Source organism: Lineus longissimus, chromosome 12, assembly GCF_910592395.1.
Source record: "Lineus longissimus chromosome 12, tnLinLong1.2, whole genome shotgun sequence".
Taxonomy (NCBI): domain Eukaryota; kingdom Metazoa; phylum Nemertea; class Pilidiophora; order Heteronemertea; family Lineidae; genus Lineus; species Lineus longissimus.
The window spans coordinates 12,750,368-12,765,220 of NC_088319.1; the positions used below are offsets into that span (position 1 = coordinate 12,750,368).

General features: G+C 39.8%; 3 protein-coding genes across 4 annotated transcripts; 2 read left to right on the forward strand and 1 right to left on the reverse strand.

The window, feature by feature from the left end:
- The first annotated feature begins 76 nt into the window (after positions 1 to 76).
- On the forward strand, positions 77 to 6,203 carry LOC135496687 (fumarate hydratase class I, aerobic-like). Its single transcript, XM_064786154.1, has 13 exons — positions 77 to 171; positions 717 to 882; positions 1,091 to 1,218; positions 1,577 to 1,715; positions 1,906 to 2,006; positions 2,220 to 2,426; positions 2,550 to 2,676; positions 2,845 to 3,035; positions 3,346 to 3,456; positions 3,689 to 3,895; positions 4,201 to 4,320; positions 4,614 to 4,731; positions 5,046 to 6,203. Exons 2-13 carry the CDS (start codon positions 717 to 719, stop codon positions 5,144 to 5,146), a joined length of 1,716 nt encoding a protein of 571 aa, XP_064642224.1. The 5' UTR covers positions 77 to 171; the 3' UTR covers positions 5,147 to 6,203.
- A 388-nt stretch (positions 6,204 to 6,591) lies between these two features.
- On the reverse strand, positions 6,592 to 11,794 carry LOC135497102 (solute carrier family 35 member F6-like). Of its 2 annotated transcripts, none has more exons than XM_064786817.1 (8): positions 11,593 to 11,794; positions 11,090 to 11,159; positions 10,684 to 10,888; positions 10,315 to 10,485; positions 9,683 to 9,793; positions 9,219 to 9,374; positions 8,620 to 8,940; positions 6,592 to 8,012 (listed from the first exon to the last, which is right to left on the reverse strand). In XM_064786817.1, exons 1-8 carry the CDS (start codon positions 11,667 to 11,669, stop codon positions 7,912 to 7,914), a joined length of 1,212 nt encoding a protein of 403 aa, XP_064642887.1. In that variant the 5' UTR covers positions 11,670 to 11,794; the 3' UTR covers positions 6,592 to 7,911. The 2 variants fall into 2 exon arrangements, with proteins under 2 accessions (XP_064642887.1, XP_064642888.1); XM_064786818.1 differs by having other exon boundaries at positions 8,606 to 8,940.
- A 207-nt stretch (positions 11,795 to 12,001) lies between these two features.
- On the forward strand, positions 12,002 to 14,000 carry LOC135496986 (MICOS complex subunit Mic10-like). The gene is made up of 4 exons (XM_064786598.1): positions 12,002 to 12,080; positions 12,467 to 12,514; positions 13,066 to 13,175; positions 13,553 to 14,000. The coding sequence occupies exons 1-4, from the start codon at positions 12,002 to 12,004 to the stop codon at positions 13,586 to 13,588; spliced, it is 273 nt and encodes a 90-aa protein (XP_064642668.1). The 3' UTR covers positions 13,589 to 14,000.
- The last annotated feature ends 853 nt before the right edge of the window (positions 14,001 to 14,853 follow it).

Consider the following 14,853-nt stretch of genomic DNA (forward strand, 5'->3'; position numbering starts at 1 on the left):
TTTGGATTGGCTGAGTTTCGTTGTCACATCCATTTTCATTGGTCGACAGGGACCGACAGCTTAATTTCGACGATAGGGGGCGAGCAAGGTCAAGCAGAAGTGAAAGATTTTGGAAGGAAATTTACTCCTAAATTCTTGGATATATTTGTTATAAGACGATAATCGATCAAGGTAATTGCATATTATGATTAATTTCAACTATCTGCATGTACTGTGTCAGTTTCATGAGGAGAGCGTTCCGGTTTGGTGTTTTAATTGCAATTAGAAGTGTTGATTTTGTTCTTTCCATACACGTACACAGGGTGTCTCAAAAACAATTTCTTTGACACATTTTGACATTTATCATATTTTATGTTTTTAACTGCTCACTGCATTACAGAACAACCACATGTGGTACACACAAAAGTTTACCTCTTGTTTGCAGTGGTCATGAGAATATAGTTCGAGCCACCTGAGTGGAGAGGGTAGGCCCTACTTGGTTATACTAGCCAGCTTAGCCTAGCCGGTGTAGCCGGCGTAGGTGTAGTGTATGCCTCCGCATATTCTCCTTTGGTTCGGCCTGGCTGGCCCTTCATTCATTGATTCAGTTATGCGCCATGAGTTGTTGATGATGATGATTAAGGCATCATGCCATCAAGGTCTAAATTATTATAAATTCCATTGTGGCGATGCCTTTTTTCTCCAACTCATTCACTATCTAATTATTTCTTTTTCAGATGTTGGGAAGGGCATCACTTTGCCAACGATTTGGCCGCCTGATCTCTCACAGCGTGGCAAAACAGAAAGCTTTATATGCAACAGCTGTGCCTCCTAAACAATTCCGATACCAAGATATCTTTGAAACCACTGCACCACATTCGGAACCGTACAAAAAACTCACAGGTAAAACATTATGTGTGCAGAACAATACATTCAGATCATCAAATTATGGTCTTGTATGTCTTGGTTAACCTCTGACTTGTCTGACACTTGGATAGGTCTTCCCTTATTAGACCTCACAGACACTGGCACCAGATACAAAGAATTTGGGTGTGTCATGGCAGTGAAAGTAAAGTTACTTACCCAAAGTGTCTGTTCTGTTGTGTTTCAGGTGATTATGTTTCGACTTTCGATGTCAAGGGCAAGAGGGTACTACATGTCCAGCCTGAGGCCCTTACTCTCCTTACCGAGCAGGCCATGATAGACATTGCTCACCTATTGAGGCCAGGCCATCTGCAGGTAATATTTTAGTTTCTTGTTAATTTGGAAATATTTTTATCCTTGTTTAATACATGTAGGCCTATTTAGAAAGTTATTGAACTTCATTGGATTATTTCTCAGTTGAATTTTGGAAGGAAACAAGATGGAGTAAAAATTTAGATTGTTGAATTGTTCTGTATCCTGGGAACTTTATGAGATAGATGAGGCCTTTTCTTTGTAGGGAGTATCTTGCAATAGAGTCTGATTGAACACCAAACCATGCCAAAAAGTGTTTGAAGTTTGTACACCAGTGAGAAACTCCAAGGTGTATCATGTTGACAATAAAACATTTGGTTAGATATATTTCAAATTGTAGTAAATTTCCATTTGTTTCCAGCAACTTTCGAACATCCTGAAGGATCCTGAAGCCTCGAACAATGACAAATATGTTGCTCTCGAATTCTTGAAGAATGCCAACATAGCAGCCAACATGGTCTTGCCTGGGTGTCAGGATACAGGAACTGCTATTTGCATGGGTAAGACATGCCACCTTCTACTCCAGTTGCAGGGCTGCCAATCCTTACACATTTGGGGGAAATTTTACACATGGTCAGGCCCGTTTACACTTTGCGGGTATTTCAGCTGAGCCCCAGGCCCTCGGGCTTAATGAGGTCACGCAGACAGAAGAGATAATTTGTCACCAGGTGTCTTCAAAACTTTTTTCAGGAAAGAAGGGCCAGTATGTGTGGACGGATGGTAATGATGCTGAAGCCATATCACGAGGTGTTTATAACACTTACACAAGCAAGAACTTGAGGTATTCACAGGTATGTGAATATGACACAATCTGATTTATGCAGTATTTTCAGATTTTTCCTTCACCTCTACTCTATATGAGTTTCCAGATTTCTCTGCTCAAGAAATTCTTCAAGTAAAATGTTTTTGAGGGTTCATGCTCATCACTGAGTACCGTATATCATTTGCACTTAATTCTTGAATGTGATATTGTAAAAGTTTTAATGCTCAAAATCTGATTTAAGGTCGCCCCGACTGATATGTTCACAGAGAAGAACACAGGCACAAACCTCCCGGCACAGATTGACATCTTCGCAACACAGGGTGACGAGTATCATTTCCTGTACATGGCAAAAGGTGGCGGCTCGGCAAATAAGACGTTCCTCTACCAGCAGACCAAGGCACTACTGAACCCTGAGAAACTCATGACCTTCTTGAATGAAAAGATTAAGGTAGGAGCTACGGCAAACTACTGCATCAAACTATCTGTAGTGACTCCCACATATCATGCTTTGATTTTGGGAACATCTGATTTGATTCCCCCTTGATGGTCATTGTTGTATATCTTTTTTCAGACCCTGGGAACTTCAGCCTGTCCACCATATCATTTGGCCATCGTAATCGGTGGGACATCCGCGGAGACTTGTCTTAAAACCGTCAAACTAGCCTCAGCAAGATATTTGGATCATATAAACACATCTGGTAAGAATTGTTACCTTCCCTTTAGTGCCACGCAAACGTGTGATCTTAATCACTGCAACCTGGGATCAGGATCAGAAATACCATACCTGTAGCTCTGCTAAATCACCTCGAATAAGCAGTCACAGGACTTGGTAGTTAGTGAGACGATATATGATCTTGTTTTTCCAGGTAATGATCTCGGAAGGGGTTTCAGAGACGTAGAACTCGAGGAACAAGTCCATGCCATGACGAGATCGATAGGGATTGGTGCACAGTTTGGTGGGAAATATTTCTGTCATGACGTGCGTGTGATTCGCCTGCCGAGACATGGTGCGTCTTGTCCTGTTGGAATTGGAGTGTCTTGTTCTGCCGATAGACAGGTGAGGTTTCAGGAATTCAAAGGTCCTCACCTCTGTAATCAGGACACTTCCCCATTAAAGCCGACCTTGTCCATCCCTGGGGTGCTCTTAATAGAGAGGTTCTACTGTATTCCACCTAAACTTTAACAATGCCGTCATGAACCAATGGCCGTGAACCTGAGGTACAAAAGCGGTATTCATGCCAAGTTTCATTGTGTTGGTTTTGTGCAGCTCTACCCTTCAATCATATACATTTCTAATTTTGAGCAGCCCCACAGTCCAAAGGCCATTTTTCTGATAACGCTTTGACTTGTTGTTTTGTTTCTTTTAGGCCCTTGGTAAGATTACAGCAGATGGTGTGTTCTTGGAGCAACTGGAAACAGACCCATCAAAATATTTACCAGATATAGATGTCGAATCATTTGGAGGTGAAGTACTTCAGGTAAGCCAGTATTTTTTCTCTGGTAGACTTTGTTGACATTTGGCTTCAGAAAAAATTTCCTCATCATTTTATCCCGTTGTACCAGTACAGACAATAGGGTGTATACTACAAGACTGTCACCTGCACCAGGGTATATGAGAGCAGTGCTGAGAGCTAGTTTATGCATGGGAGAAGTGAGGGTTAAGACTTTGATTTTGTTAGGCCTTAATCTTAAAGTGTGAACTATCTATAGGTTGATCTCAACAAGGGCATGGACGCTGTCCTGAAAGAGCTGACAAATTATCCAATCAAAACGAGGCTGAGTCTGACGGGGACGTTAGTGGTTGCGCGAGATATCGCCCACTCCAAACTGAAGGAGAGACTGGACAAGGGGGAAGAACTGCCACAGTATGTCAAGGATCACCCGGTCTACTATGCTGGGCCTGCAAAGACCCCAGAGGTAACAGTTTGCCCAGCGTGCATTTGTTTCTGTTAGGACAACATATGTGTACCATGGACTACTTAAGTCGTGATATAAGTATTACACAAGTTATTATTCATTCCTGGTAGATTTTCCGCGTGTGTGTATGTAAGTCTGCCACATTTGTTGATTTTCTCTTAAACCACGTTTATCATGTTTGGTTGCTTTTAAAGTTCATACGATGCTGCAAGGAAAGTTGACTGGCATTTTGTTCTCCCCATGCAAACTACATGTAGATCACAGCAAATTCCGTGTCTATATCGTCGTTCTTCCCTTGCTTACAGGGGTACGCTAGCGGCTCATTTGGACCCACGACGGCTGGCCGCATGGACTCTTACGTTGATCAACTTCAAGCAAATGGCGGTAGTAAAATCATGTTAGCCAAGGGGAACAGGAGCAAACAGGTAGCGAAACCAATACTTTGTCAATTGTAAATCTCTAAATTGCAGAGTGTTCATTAGAGGCAAGAATGATAGAGGGTTTTTTTAGTCTTATTCGGGCCCAGAAGTGGTACTTCGTGGACTCTTTATTTATGTAAATGTTCCCAAAGAAAATACTGGAGCCTAATTAAGTGTTGCATTGTGGCAACTAGAGCGGGAAAAACTCGAATCAGTCTTGAACATGTTTAATAGTATTATCCATTGGACATTTAGTAAGCAAAACTCGTTTCCAATTCTCACCCTCTCTTTTTCTTCAGGTGACGAAGGCTTGTAAAACACATGGTGGTTTCTACCTGGGGTCAATTGGAGGCCCAGCTGCCATTTTAGCAAAAAACAGCATCAAGAAAGTCGAAGTTCTAGAATACCCAGAATTAGGTGAGTATAGCTGGATGAAATTGTCTTTAATCACATTATGCTTGTCTCTTTGTTTATCAACTTATCTAATAACACCAGAAAAGATCGGTCATCTTTTGACGTAGCAGCGATTTAGCATGCTCATTTGCAGGGAGCTTCGAGTGAAGCATTTTTTTACCTCTGATATCCTCAAGTGTCTGTCTTAAGACCAAGAACTTGATAAGATTTGCCCTAAGGACTTTTAAAGAGACCCACGTTTGTAGTTATATTCAAATCAGAATTATAAAAGCTGCAAATATTATGATACTGCGTCAATGCATTCTTCTTATTATTAGGTATGGAGGCCATATGGAAAGTCGAGGTGGAAAACTTCCCTGCGTTCATTGTTGTAGACGACAAAGGCAATGATTTCTTCAAAGAATGGCAGGTGGAATAAGGAGATTGCTGACGTAGTGAATACTGAATACTGATGATTTTGAGATTGGTGAAAAAAGCACTTGGCATTGGCACACCTGATATATGGATACAGCTAAGTGACTTTCTTAAGATCTGTGTGACCAGAAGTTATTGTCAGGATACAGGCAAAATGAATGTTGGACATTTAGCATTCTGTAAGCATTATGTCTTTTGCCACAATCGACATTTCATTGACAAGATGATTCACTGTTCGCCCTGCGATTAAAAATCAGACTGCAGATAGGTATCTTGTGTCTGTGACTCATGTTTGCCCTGGGAGCCTGCCCTAGTGTTTATTCATGACAAAATGTTGAGGATAACACTCGGATTCTGTGGCAGTCAGTTATTGAGACCAGCAATTTTGATCCTCACCTCTAGGTTGAAGCAGCCAATAGCAGTACAACCCACCATATGTGATAGCCAGTGAAGTTAAGAAGCAATACTGGGTGGCGAGGCTCAGTTATGATGAAGACAATTGTGATCACTCCAACTAACTTTGCCAACAAAGTTGTTTATGACCACGATGCAGCACTTGATGTACAGATAGCAGACGAAGCTTTATTATGTTAGTGTCAGTTAGGTGGCGTCATTCACCAATCGAATCGCTCTGATGATTCTGATTGGCTGCCTGATTATAGTGGCAGCGTTTGGCATATAATTCATATCTTCTGTTCGGGGTGGTAGGCAGACAGACTGAGTCAATGCTGAAATTTGTTAGTTGCCAATTTCGTTAGTTATAATTAGGCTGTACGGTGCTTTCGACAAATTGCCATAGAGTTCATTTAAATGTGCTTATAATAATACATGTAATGTGAACTATATGATCCAAATTCTCAATTTCCTTTGTTGTGGACGTTACAAGGGGTTATCACTTGATTTTTCGAGTTTTCAAAGGATTTTCTTCGAAAAGATTATCAAATAATGCTACAGTCCCTTTACTCTTGCAGTGATATCCCGGTAAATCAAATGTATTATGTCATCATTGTATGCTAGTTGTACAATATAACTTATATGTAAATAAATAAATGAAATTGTTATCAAAATTTATTGTTGTGCTGTTTTGCCAAACATCAGACAAAAACATTCTGACGTGAGTTGACTCTCTTTTTGAGACTTTTGAATCATCATTGTATGAGGGATAGCAGCCAGTAAGTTAGATGAGGGATAAGACCTGTCCAGCAGACAGTAGCTTGCTCCTTTTGGCAATTTATTGTGTCTGAACATGAAGAGCTCAGACGCAGAAGCTTGTGCATCAATTTGGGAGTTTCGTTCATCACTTTGATATCGAGGCGTGGGAAATGATGGGGGCAGTCCTTCCTTGAAGGTATTAGGCATCTTTTGCTCAGTATGCCCAGGTGAAATATTCATACATTCAACATGTTTCTTTCACCAAACACTGATAACAAAACGGACCAAAGCAGATAGTTTCAAAAGTAATCAATTTTTAATATCAAATCACAGCTTTACACTAAAGCAGCAGTCATGTACCAGCACATGTAATCAATACCTAAGCACAATACAATGTTCAAATCACTGGAATCAACTTGCATTTTTTAATACTGAAAGGTGAAGAAGTCGTCTGTACACCCCTTTATTTTGTCACCTTTAATTTAAAAAATTGTATTTTCTAATCATTATTATAATATTAGCCACGAATGCTGACCTCCTGTGTGAAACTCACAAAAATATTATTTAAGGAAAAATATAAGCATTTACAGTCATGCACATAATATTCTAAGTACATAATTATGTAACCCTCTAATGAACTAAAATTCAGGTGCTCAAAGTCTAGGATGTCATGGAGTTAACTTTGAGCAGTTTGACCACTAAGTTCAAGTTTCAAACCACAGTTGATGTGCGTTACCAAATTGTTTTGATAAATTTGCATTAATACATACATTCAAAGCCTTGTCAGCTTATTTATTCTGACAATTTGACTACATTAAAAATATTCAATCAGAGCAAATCTGGCAAGTTGTTTGACATAAACTAAAAAAAATCACGAAGAGCACCATTTGAAATAATTGCCAGGTTTCACAGAAGAACCTCCCTTGGCGGACATCTCTTTCAGTAAGACACCCTCCCTATTAAAGACACTGCTTTTGTCTATTAAGTACAGGAGCTCTCAGTCCCAAGGGTGTCCTTGATAAAGAGGTTTTACTGTACTTAAATGTGCACCTCATGTCAACCTCGGCAAAAAGAACCATAACTTGTACCTTAAATAAGACAGTATTAAGGGTTGACTATAGGCACCACCATTTTGGCTGGAACTTGAAATCCTAAAGCAATTAGAACACCTTCAAAATGGCATTCACTTCTTCTTGAAAGAGTTCTAAAGGCTTTAGGATTTCAAGTTCAAACTCAAAAAGCACAAAAGTTTCAACCCTAATACTATTACCATTATAAACTAACAATTGAAAATGAATGAAGAGTAAATTTGCTAACTTTTAGCTTTACAAACAATCAATGAACATGATGAAATACTCAATAGTGTAATCTTGAGTAATAATACTATCTGTAGTGTTCATACAGATCGTAGAACAAGCAACTAACTGTATTTTGACCTAGTTTCAAACCAGACGGATATGGCAAACTTATCACCAATCCAAGAACATGATGAAATGCTCAATACACTTATAGTAGTACAAGCAGCTGACCAAGTTGTTGACCTAGTTTCAAACCAGACAGAAATTGGACCTAGTCAATATTCAGTCAAAAATGTCTATCAGAAGGCCTTTGTCACCATTAGATGACAATGTCCGGCTTTAGACTTTTCCTGTGGGAAGCTTTCGTCGAAGTTTCTTCGTATTCCGTATCTTCACTCCCTGTTGCCGCATTATGAACACCTGGAAGTGGATGCATGTATAATTTATACGTTCAGTTTAAAACAGAATGAAAGAAAACCTTTTACCCGGAAAGCACTTTCCTGGAAAACCCTCGTCTTGGAGAACCTTTTTCCGTGCAGCTTGGTTATCCTCCAGTGGTCAAGGGCATCAAGGTGTCGTAACGAAAGATGTGTCCTTAGGTTGGCAACAGAACTTGGTGGCTAATGCAGACACTGGCACACCTATTTCAAACTTAGCCACGCAAGCAAATGAGGGCATGGTAAAATTTTGGTGACAACAAAGAAATGGCACATTGATACCACCATATTTATTTCATTTGGTCATTTGGGACAACCCACATGAAACACAACAGAAAATATTTTAAAAAACAACAAAATTAACTGAACAGATGCCAAAACTAAAATCTAATTTTCTATAACTACAACAGGCTATCAGAAATGCTGCTTTTTGGTTATTAGTTTTCATTTCTATGAAGAGAAATTGCTTAGAATATCAAAAATTCTTGAGTCTGCCTGTACTATAATTTGCACAAAGTCAACTGAACTATGATGCAGCATTTCCAACGCCCTAAACATAATGAAAACAAGCCTTACGTCGCACTACTCACTGTAGTCTGGGAGATCATCGTTGATGAGTTTGCGTCGTTCGTCATCAGTTGGATACTCGTGGAGCTCTCGTTTATACCCGCACAAATTGTACTTCCTCAATAACGGACGGAATATTATGTCGTTATAGACACACATTCCCACAATGAGGAGGACAAAACCAAGGACTTGTAATGCAAAGAATGACTGCCAGCCTAACGCAAGAGTTACTATCCAAATAATTAGTGTCCGTCCACTGTCGAGAACCATACGTGTCATGGCGCTCATTTCCTTGGTCACTCCGATTCCAGCGAAGTTGAAGAAAGCTATACTGACAATGTTACCTGTAAATGAATAAATAACAAGTTGAGAGCTGAGAAACTAGGAGGATATTGTATGATATTAGTACACCGTGTAGCTCTATAGAAAATAATTAGTAATTTTATAATGAAATGTAGGAAGAAACTGCCAACCAACTGACAGTTTCCGATCTTTCCTCGTGAGTTCCGAATTTGACAAAAAGGTGAAGTGGCCAACACATGACTTTAATGTGTAGCTCCCCTTGTTTTGATTTGTGTTATAAGTCTTCGGAGACAGAAGAAGAAGAAGAGTTTGATCTTACCTACAGTTGCAAGACATATAATCCAGCTATTACTCAACTGGACGAATCCATCTAACGCATCTTCCAATCGATGCTCAGGTAATTTACTAAAGCTGCCTGCGTTGATGAAATAGAACGGTACCTGCAGAACAGCCAATGTCAAGAAGCCAAATAATCCTGAAAAGGGAACAAAATATTTACATACGTGTGAATTTTTGAAAGTTTTGGTGATTGTTTTGCCCTCTGTCTGTGGTTAGGGAAAGTTAAAGGTAAGTCTCCTGTCAGGTCCAAACATACCAGACAGGTCTCAGACGAAGTAGCAGATCAATTTTTTTCCAAGGGTTGGTGATGATGCTTCAAGGAGACAGCCCCTCCACACTTACCAGGCGGCTATGGGCAAATAACTCATTGCGTGGGCATACAAAGTTACAGAAATGAGAACCTTCGCAATTTTTATGGCAGGTTTTTCAAATTTACAATCCTACCTTCTAAGCCCACTGCTTGCAATGGAGGCACTTCATATTTTGACACAAATTTCTCCTCGTACACCATCTGTGCAGCTGATATCACCTGGGCAAGAACGATGATTTCATCTCCTGTAAACAAAAGAAATGGAAAGTATACTCCTGACTAAGAATAAGATGGCCACTGATGAAAGTTTTGTTTTGGCTTATTTTCCAAGGACATAAGTTTTCCGTAACTATAAACAAGGTATTGTTTAGCAGAGCAAATTGTCTCTGTTTTTCTTTGGCATAGATGAGGAGCCTCATAGCCTAGTGGTTAACACCGCTGACTACCACAAAATAGGGCCCCGAGTTTGTCGAATCTGCGGGAGTCTAGCCAAAATCACTCTTTTTGATGACAGCAACCTGCTTGGGGATCCTTGCTAGACTGGATGTTCCTCCCCTTTAGCAGAACAACTCATGTTTGTTTTGTCAGGTGGGATTGCGCATTTGAGGAGGTCCATGTTTTACCAGCCTGACTTCCATGGTTTTTATACACTGCCATTGACAGTTTAGAGTCAAATTCTTCGGATGTTTTCCTCAATAAGGCATGTTTCGGCGATGGTACAATGGAATATTTGATTTGAATATCGTAGGCTTTAAATCGTACGAACCTGCGATGATTCCATTGATATCAGATGTATCTTCACTTCCAAAGAGGAAATCGGCAAGACCGACGATGACCAGGCCAACAAGGACGACAAAAATACCAAACCACATATGATTACGAATCTGCCGTCCAAGGAATGCAACTGAGAGTAGGGCTGTGAAAATCATTATAGCACCTGAAAAAATTATCCCATGATTAAACAAATATTACGTCGGCATTTAATTTTTATTGTTATGGTCTATATCAGGTGTCCATCTGCAGTTACATCAATTTTATTCATACCTGAAATTTACCCCAAGTGAAATTTGTTAGTGTAAAAGCCGAGTCCCCCTCTTTTTCAGATTCCTTGCTAGTCTAAACATCTTTGACCTACCTCTCAACATTTGGAAACTGGACGCAAACGTCATGTTCAATCCGACATACATGAGGGAAGTGCCACACATGTCCAGCAGCGCTGCCGGCCAGAATATCAGCGGGTTGAATTTCGGAAGAGGCTCGGTTTCACCTCTACCACATCTTATTCTGTTCAGGTAAAACACGACCAGACAGAAGAATTCTCCCAGGAACATACCACATGCCTGGAACAAAAATAATGTTTTAGTTATGGATACGCTCTTCCACAAAGTAAACCTAGACGACTGCCCATCTAGGGATGAGGCCAAAACCAGGGGTTATAAAGGGCTTGTCAGACAGAAAGAAAATCATGCAAAATACAAGTTACTAAGAGTATGGTGAGATTAGTGACTTGAGAGTGTCCACTTCATGAATAATGAATTTACCTGGAAGTATGGATGATCAAACTGTCTCAATGTTCCATCAATTCCAATAGAAGACGTTCGATCTGCCCATCTAAAAAAAGTGATAAAAGAAACTTTCCATAAAAGCCTTACATAATCGCATCAGACAGGCCCTTTATGACAAGCCGTCTATGATTTATTTTCGATGCAGCAACATCCAGGAAATCCTGTAACATTACTGTAATGCGTGTAATGGACAGAATGAGAATATTAAGACAAGGCAGTGAATATCTTATCAAGTGAGTAGTGAAGTGTTGTCAAATTACGTTACATATCCCGACAGGTTCTACATCACTGATCTTGTCACATTATGACTCAATGATTTCTGCCCTCTGGCAGGCACCTTCAACATGGACTAGGCCTAGGCCTAGAGAGGGCTGGTACGTCAACGTCACCTTGATTGAAGCATGCAGACATGCGCATGCACATGTGCATGATGCATTGCTGGACTGAAAAATCATGAAAGAAGGAAGAAAATCACTTACTTTGTTGCCAAAGTGTTGATTGAACCAGTAATCAGCATGGTGAATGCTAGAATTATCTGATAGTTTGACCAAGCCATGTCCAGAGCACGTTGTTTTCAGCACGAGTAAAGATTGTGATTTGTCAAAGATCGGGAAACATTGGCAAAATCTGTCTCAAATCATGATTGAAATGTCAGATCATGAGATTTTCATCTGTCATCAAGTCATGTGATGTTTTACTCTGTCATGTGACCTTATTCAAAACTATTTCTAAAATTGGTTGGCGTCAATAAAGCAACATATAACGCAAAGAATAAAATACTAAATCAGCTCAGAAAAATTATAATGACAAAAGAGGGCCGTTTTCTCAATTTCAGCCAATTTTGTAAAAGTCATTAATTTTTCTTTTGTTTTTCTCTATGACCTTAAAATGGCGAACACGAATCGAACTGAAGACGATCTTGGCAAAAAATGGGACCGTTGTCTCTCAGACACGGGAATAAAAATAGGTTAGTGGTAGCAGAATTGTAGCCCATATTCTTATTTACTGGAGAAAGTCAATTTTAAGCCGATTCGGCTGCCTACTTTCATGTGAGCCGACTGTCTTTGCGAAAGGGCTTCACACATGGAACGCAAAAACGGTCAAAATAATTTGTACTCCAGGGCTAGCTTCACATTTTTGTCACAAATCTGCATGAACACGCATTCGGGAGGCAGCAAAGGCCTTGCTATTCGAAACAAATGTCATGTGCACTACAGCATACTCGAAACACATCAGAAGGCCTAAGCCAACTTCGGGCAATGCCATAAGCCACTGTAATGTATTGGATTGTAGGATTGTATGCCGAAGTTATCTATTGCAAGTACATTCATGTCCTCTATTTGTTTCTTTCAGTCAGTGGATTGGGACTGGGAATTGTTTTTTCTGTCATCTTCTTCAAAAGTAGGTATAGACTTGAACTGCAACTAGTTCTTTTAACTTCTATTTTCTAATACTATGCACTTTCTACACATCAGGTTTCTTTCTCTGATGGCCTGTGTTGACCCTGCCTGGCCCTGGACATTAACCTGTCCTCAATCAATAAAAAAACACTCTGAGATGGTGCTGGTCACTAGAATAAACTAGACTTAAACCTGTGAAGATCGTTAGATTCATGCTGGTAGATTGAAAATGGAAAGTAAAGACATAGTGATTTTACTTTACGTTGCCTAATCCTGTAAGATAAATTAAAGATTGCTGCTTCATGTAGTTACGGAGGAAACTCAAATTGATTGCTGACTTAGGAGAAGAAAATTATTATATCTTATGAAATTTCACTCTTCTTTACTGATCAAGCTGCTCTAACTGTGCTCTTTTGAGCTAGACCTGTGAAGGACAAAGTGGCCTGACCGCAATCTTAACCAATGCCTCATGGAGCGAGAGACATATGCCTTATCCATCATGACTACATACATGCTTTAGTGACCACTCATGTCATGTAATTTTCATTCCAGGACGACCTTGGCCAGTGGCATTTGGCACTGGAATTGGTTTAGGGATGGGTTATGCTAATTGTCAAAATGACTTCAACAGTAATGTATATCCAAGGGGATTTAAGAAAGTTGTAAGTATACATACCAGTATTTGCAAAAGTATTCTATGATCATGAAATTTATTGGTCAAGATGTGCACTCAGAAAACGTATTGTCTTGAGAGCCGAGTGTCAACTCGGAAATTATTTACCTTGATAAACAATGTTGGATGATTTAAAATGTCAAGAAGGCAGAAACCTACGCTATTGAAATGCGTCACTTCTTTCTAAAATGTAAAGAATAGGCTGAATAGTTGGTGTGTGATATCACCTTCAATGTAAAGAAACTAATATATTCATCAATTGGATGATTACCAATGGAAATTACCCTACAAACACTATTTTGGTAAATGTGGTGAAGAAACTTGTTCCAAGCTTGTTCTTTAACAAAGTTTCATTTTATTTTTCAGCAAGCTGATAATGGAAGTCCTGCCAATGATTCATAATGTGCATAGACATTTATAGTGAATTTGTCAACAGTGATGTGGATACCATAGGACTTGTATGCCATAATATGGTTGTATGTGTTTTATAGAAGTCTGGTGGCCCGCCACACCAAATTGGGCTGTTGAGAAAACTGGCCGTCGGTATTCGCTACGACATGCAGATGAAGTCATCATTTCCATAGTGGACAGGAAACTTGTGGTCTTTGGTGGCAAGACCATGACACATCACCGTCAGTTTGGTATCCAGTCTGGCGGAACTGCATGTCATCCATGTCATGTGTATGCTAAAATAATGTTAACATTGATGACTCCTTTGCTGCTGTTGACAAGAAAATGATTGTGCTTTGTTGTTGTGTGATATTCATCTGGTAAGAATTTGTATAAATATAATTAGTTGGCAAAATAAGTTCAAGCTGCATGTTGTTGTCTTTTCATCCTGCCATCTCAACCCCAATGTGTCAGACACAGACTTTGGATCCAGTGCAACTAACATTAACATACATCACAATAAGCAGGAACCCAGACAGTAATTTTTGCCCCAAATTCGTAATTTCCATTCAGTTTGACCTCTTTAATCAGGTCACCTCCCTTTGTCAGTCCTATGGGTGTTGTACTGTACTTTTAATAAAAAGACTTGACAAGTTCTGACTGTTACTTGGATTTGTAAGAGGACATGGGACATTTTGCTGTCGGTGATACAGTAGATTGTGACTATGTCTCGAAATCATTGGGCAAAATGTCTTGGAATCTTACTTGAGAGATTTGTTTTAAGATGCTGATCTCGTGGATCCCTCCTGTTGCATCATCTACCATGTCTTCCACTGTGGATGATATCACAACCCTTGACACATCTGTGACACACCTGTAACTTCTCAGCAAAACCCAAAACATGACTGACTTGTCAGTCAAAGACAAGAAATCGGTCGTACGTCCTTGAAAGAGACCGTTGTCCCAAGTGATGGCCCAGTATCACTCTGTTAGAAACCTGTCCGATCTGCGTTCTCTCCCTATATTCGAAACAAACTGCCACAAGATTGTCACAACAGCTAGCAGAATCATCACAACAAGCTTGCCACTTCAGGACCAGCTATAAGACCGAACACTTCCCATGTCATGATGTCATGATGGATACACCCTGGACTTCTCGTTTCTGCATGGTCTCCACTGCTGCAACTTGCCCAATATTTGAGACATATAAGTTTTCACAATAGGGCGTTTTCAATAGCTGAAGACAATGTCACAACTTTCACAGTTCAAGACCAGAA

What these genes read in the sequence shown, in the direction of transcription:
- LOC135496687 (XM_064786154.1), top strand. Translation starts at nt 717, where the DNA reads ATGTTGGGAAGGGCATCACTTTGCCAACGATTTGGCCGCCTGATCTCT. An exon ending in AGAACTTGAGGTATTCACAG is followed by an intron (nt 2,007 to 2,219) that starts GTATGTGAATAT and finishes ATCTGATTTAAG; the next exon opens with GTCGCCCCGACTGATATGTT. An exon ending in GGATCATATAAACACATCTG is followed by an intron (nt 2,677 to 2,844) that starts GTAAGAATTGTT and finishes TTGTTTTTCCAG; the next exon opens with GTAATGATCTCGGAAGGGGT.
- LOC135497102 (XM_064786817.1), bottom strand. Translation starts at nt 11,669, where the DNA reads ATGGCTTGGTCAAACTATCAGATAATTCTAGCATTCACCATGCTGATT. An exon ending in TATCAATGGAATCATCGCAG is followed by an intron (nt 9,794 to 10,314) that starts GTTCGTACGATT and finishes TTTTGTTTACAG; the next exon opens with GAGATGAAATCATCGTTCTT. An exon ending in TATATGTCTTGCAACTGTAG is followed by an intron (nt 8,941 to 9,218) that starts GTAAGATCAAAC and finishes ATTCATTTACAG; the next exon opens with GTAACATTGTCAGTATAGCT.
- LOC135496986 (XM_064786598.1), top strand. Translation starts at nt 12,002, where the DNA reads ATGGCGAACACGAATCGAACTGAAGACGATCTTGGCAAAAAATGGGAC. An exon ending in TTCTGTCATCTTCTTCAAAA is followed by an intron (nt 12,515 to 13,065) that starts GTAGGTATAGAC and finishes TTTTCATTCCAG; the next exon opens with GACGACCTTGGCCAGTGGCA. An exon ending in CAAGGGGATTTAAGAAAGTT is followed by an intron (nt 13,176 to 13,552) that starts GTAAGTATACAT and finishes TTTATTTTTCAG; the next exon opens with CAAGCTGATAATGGAAGTCC.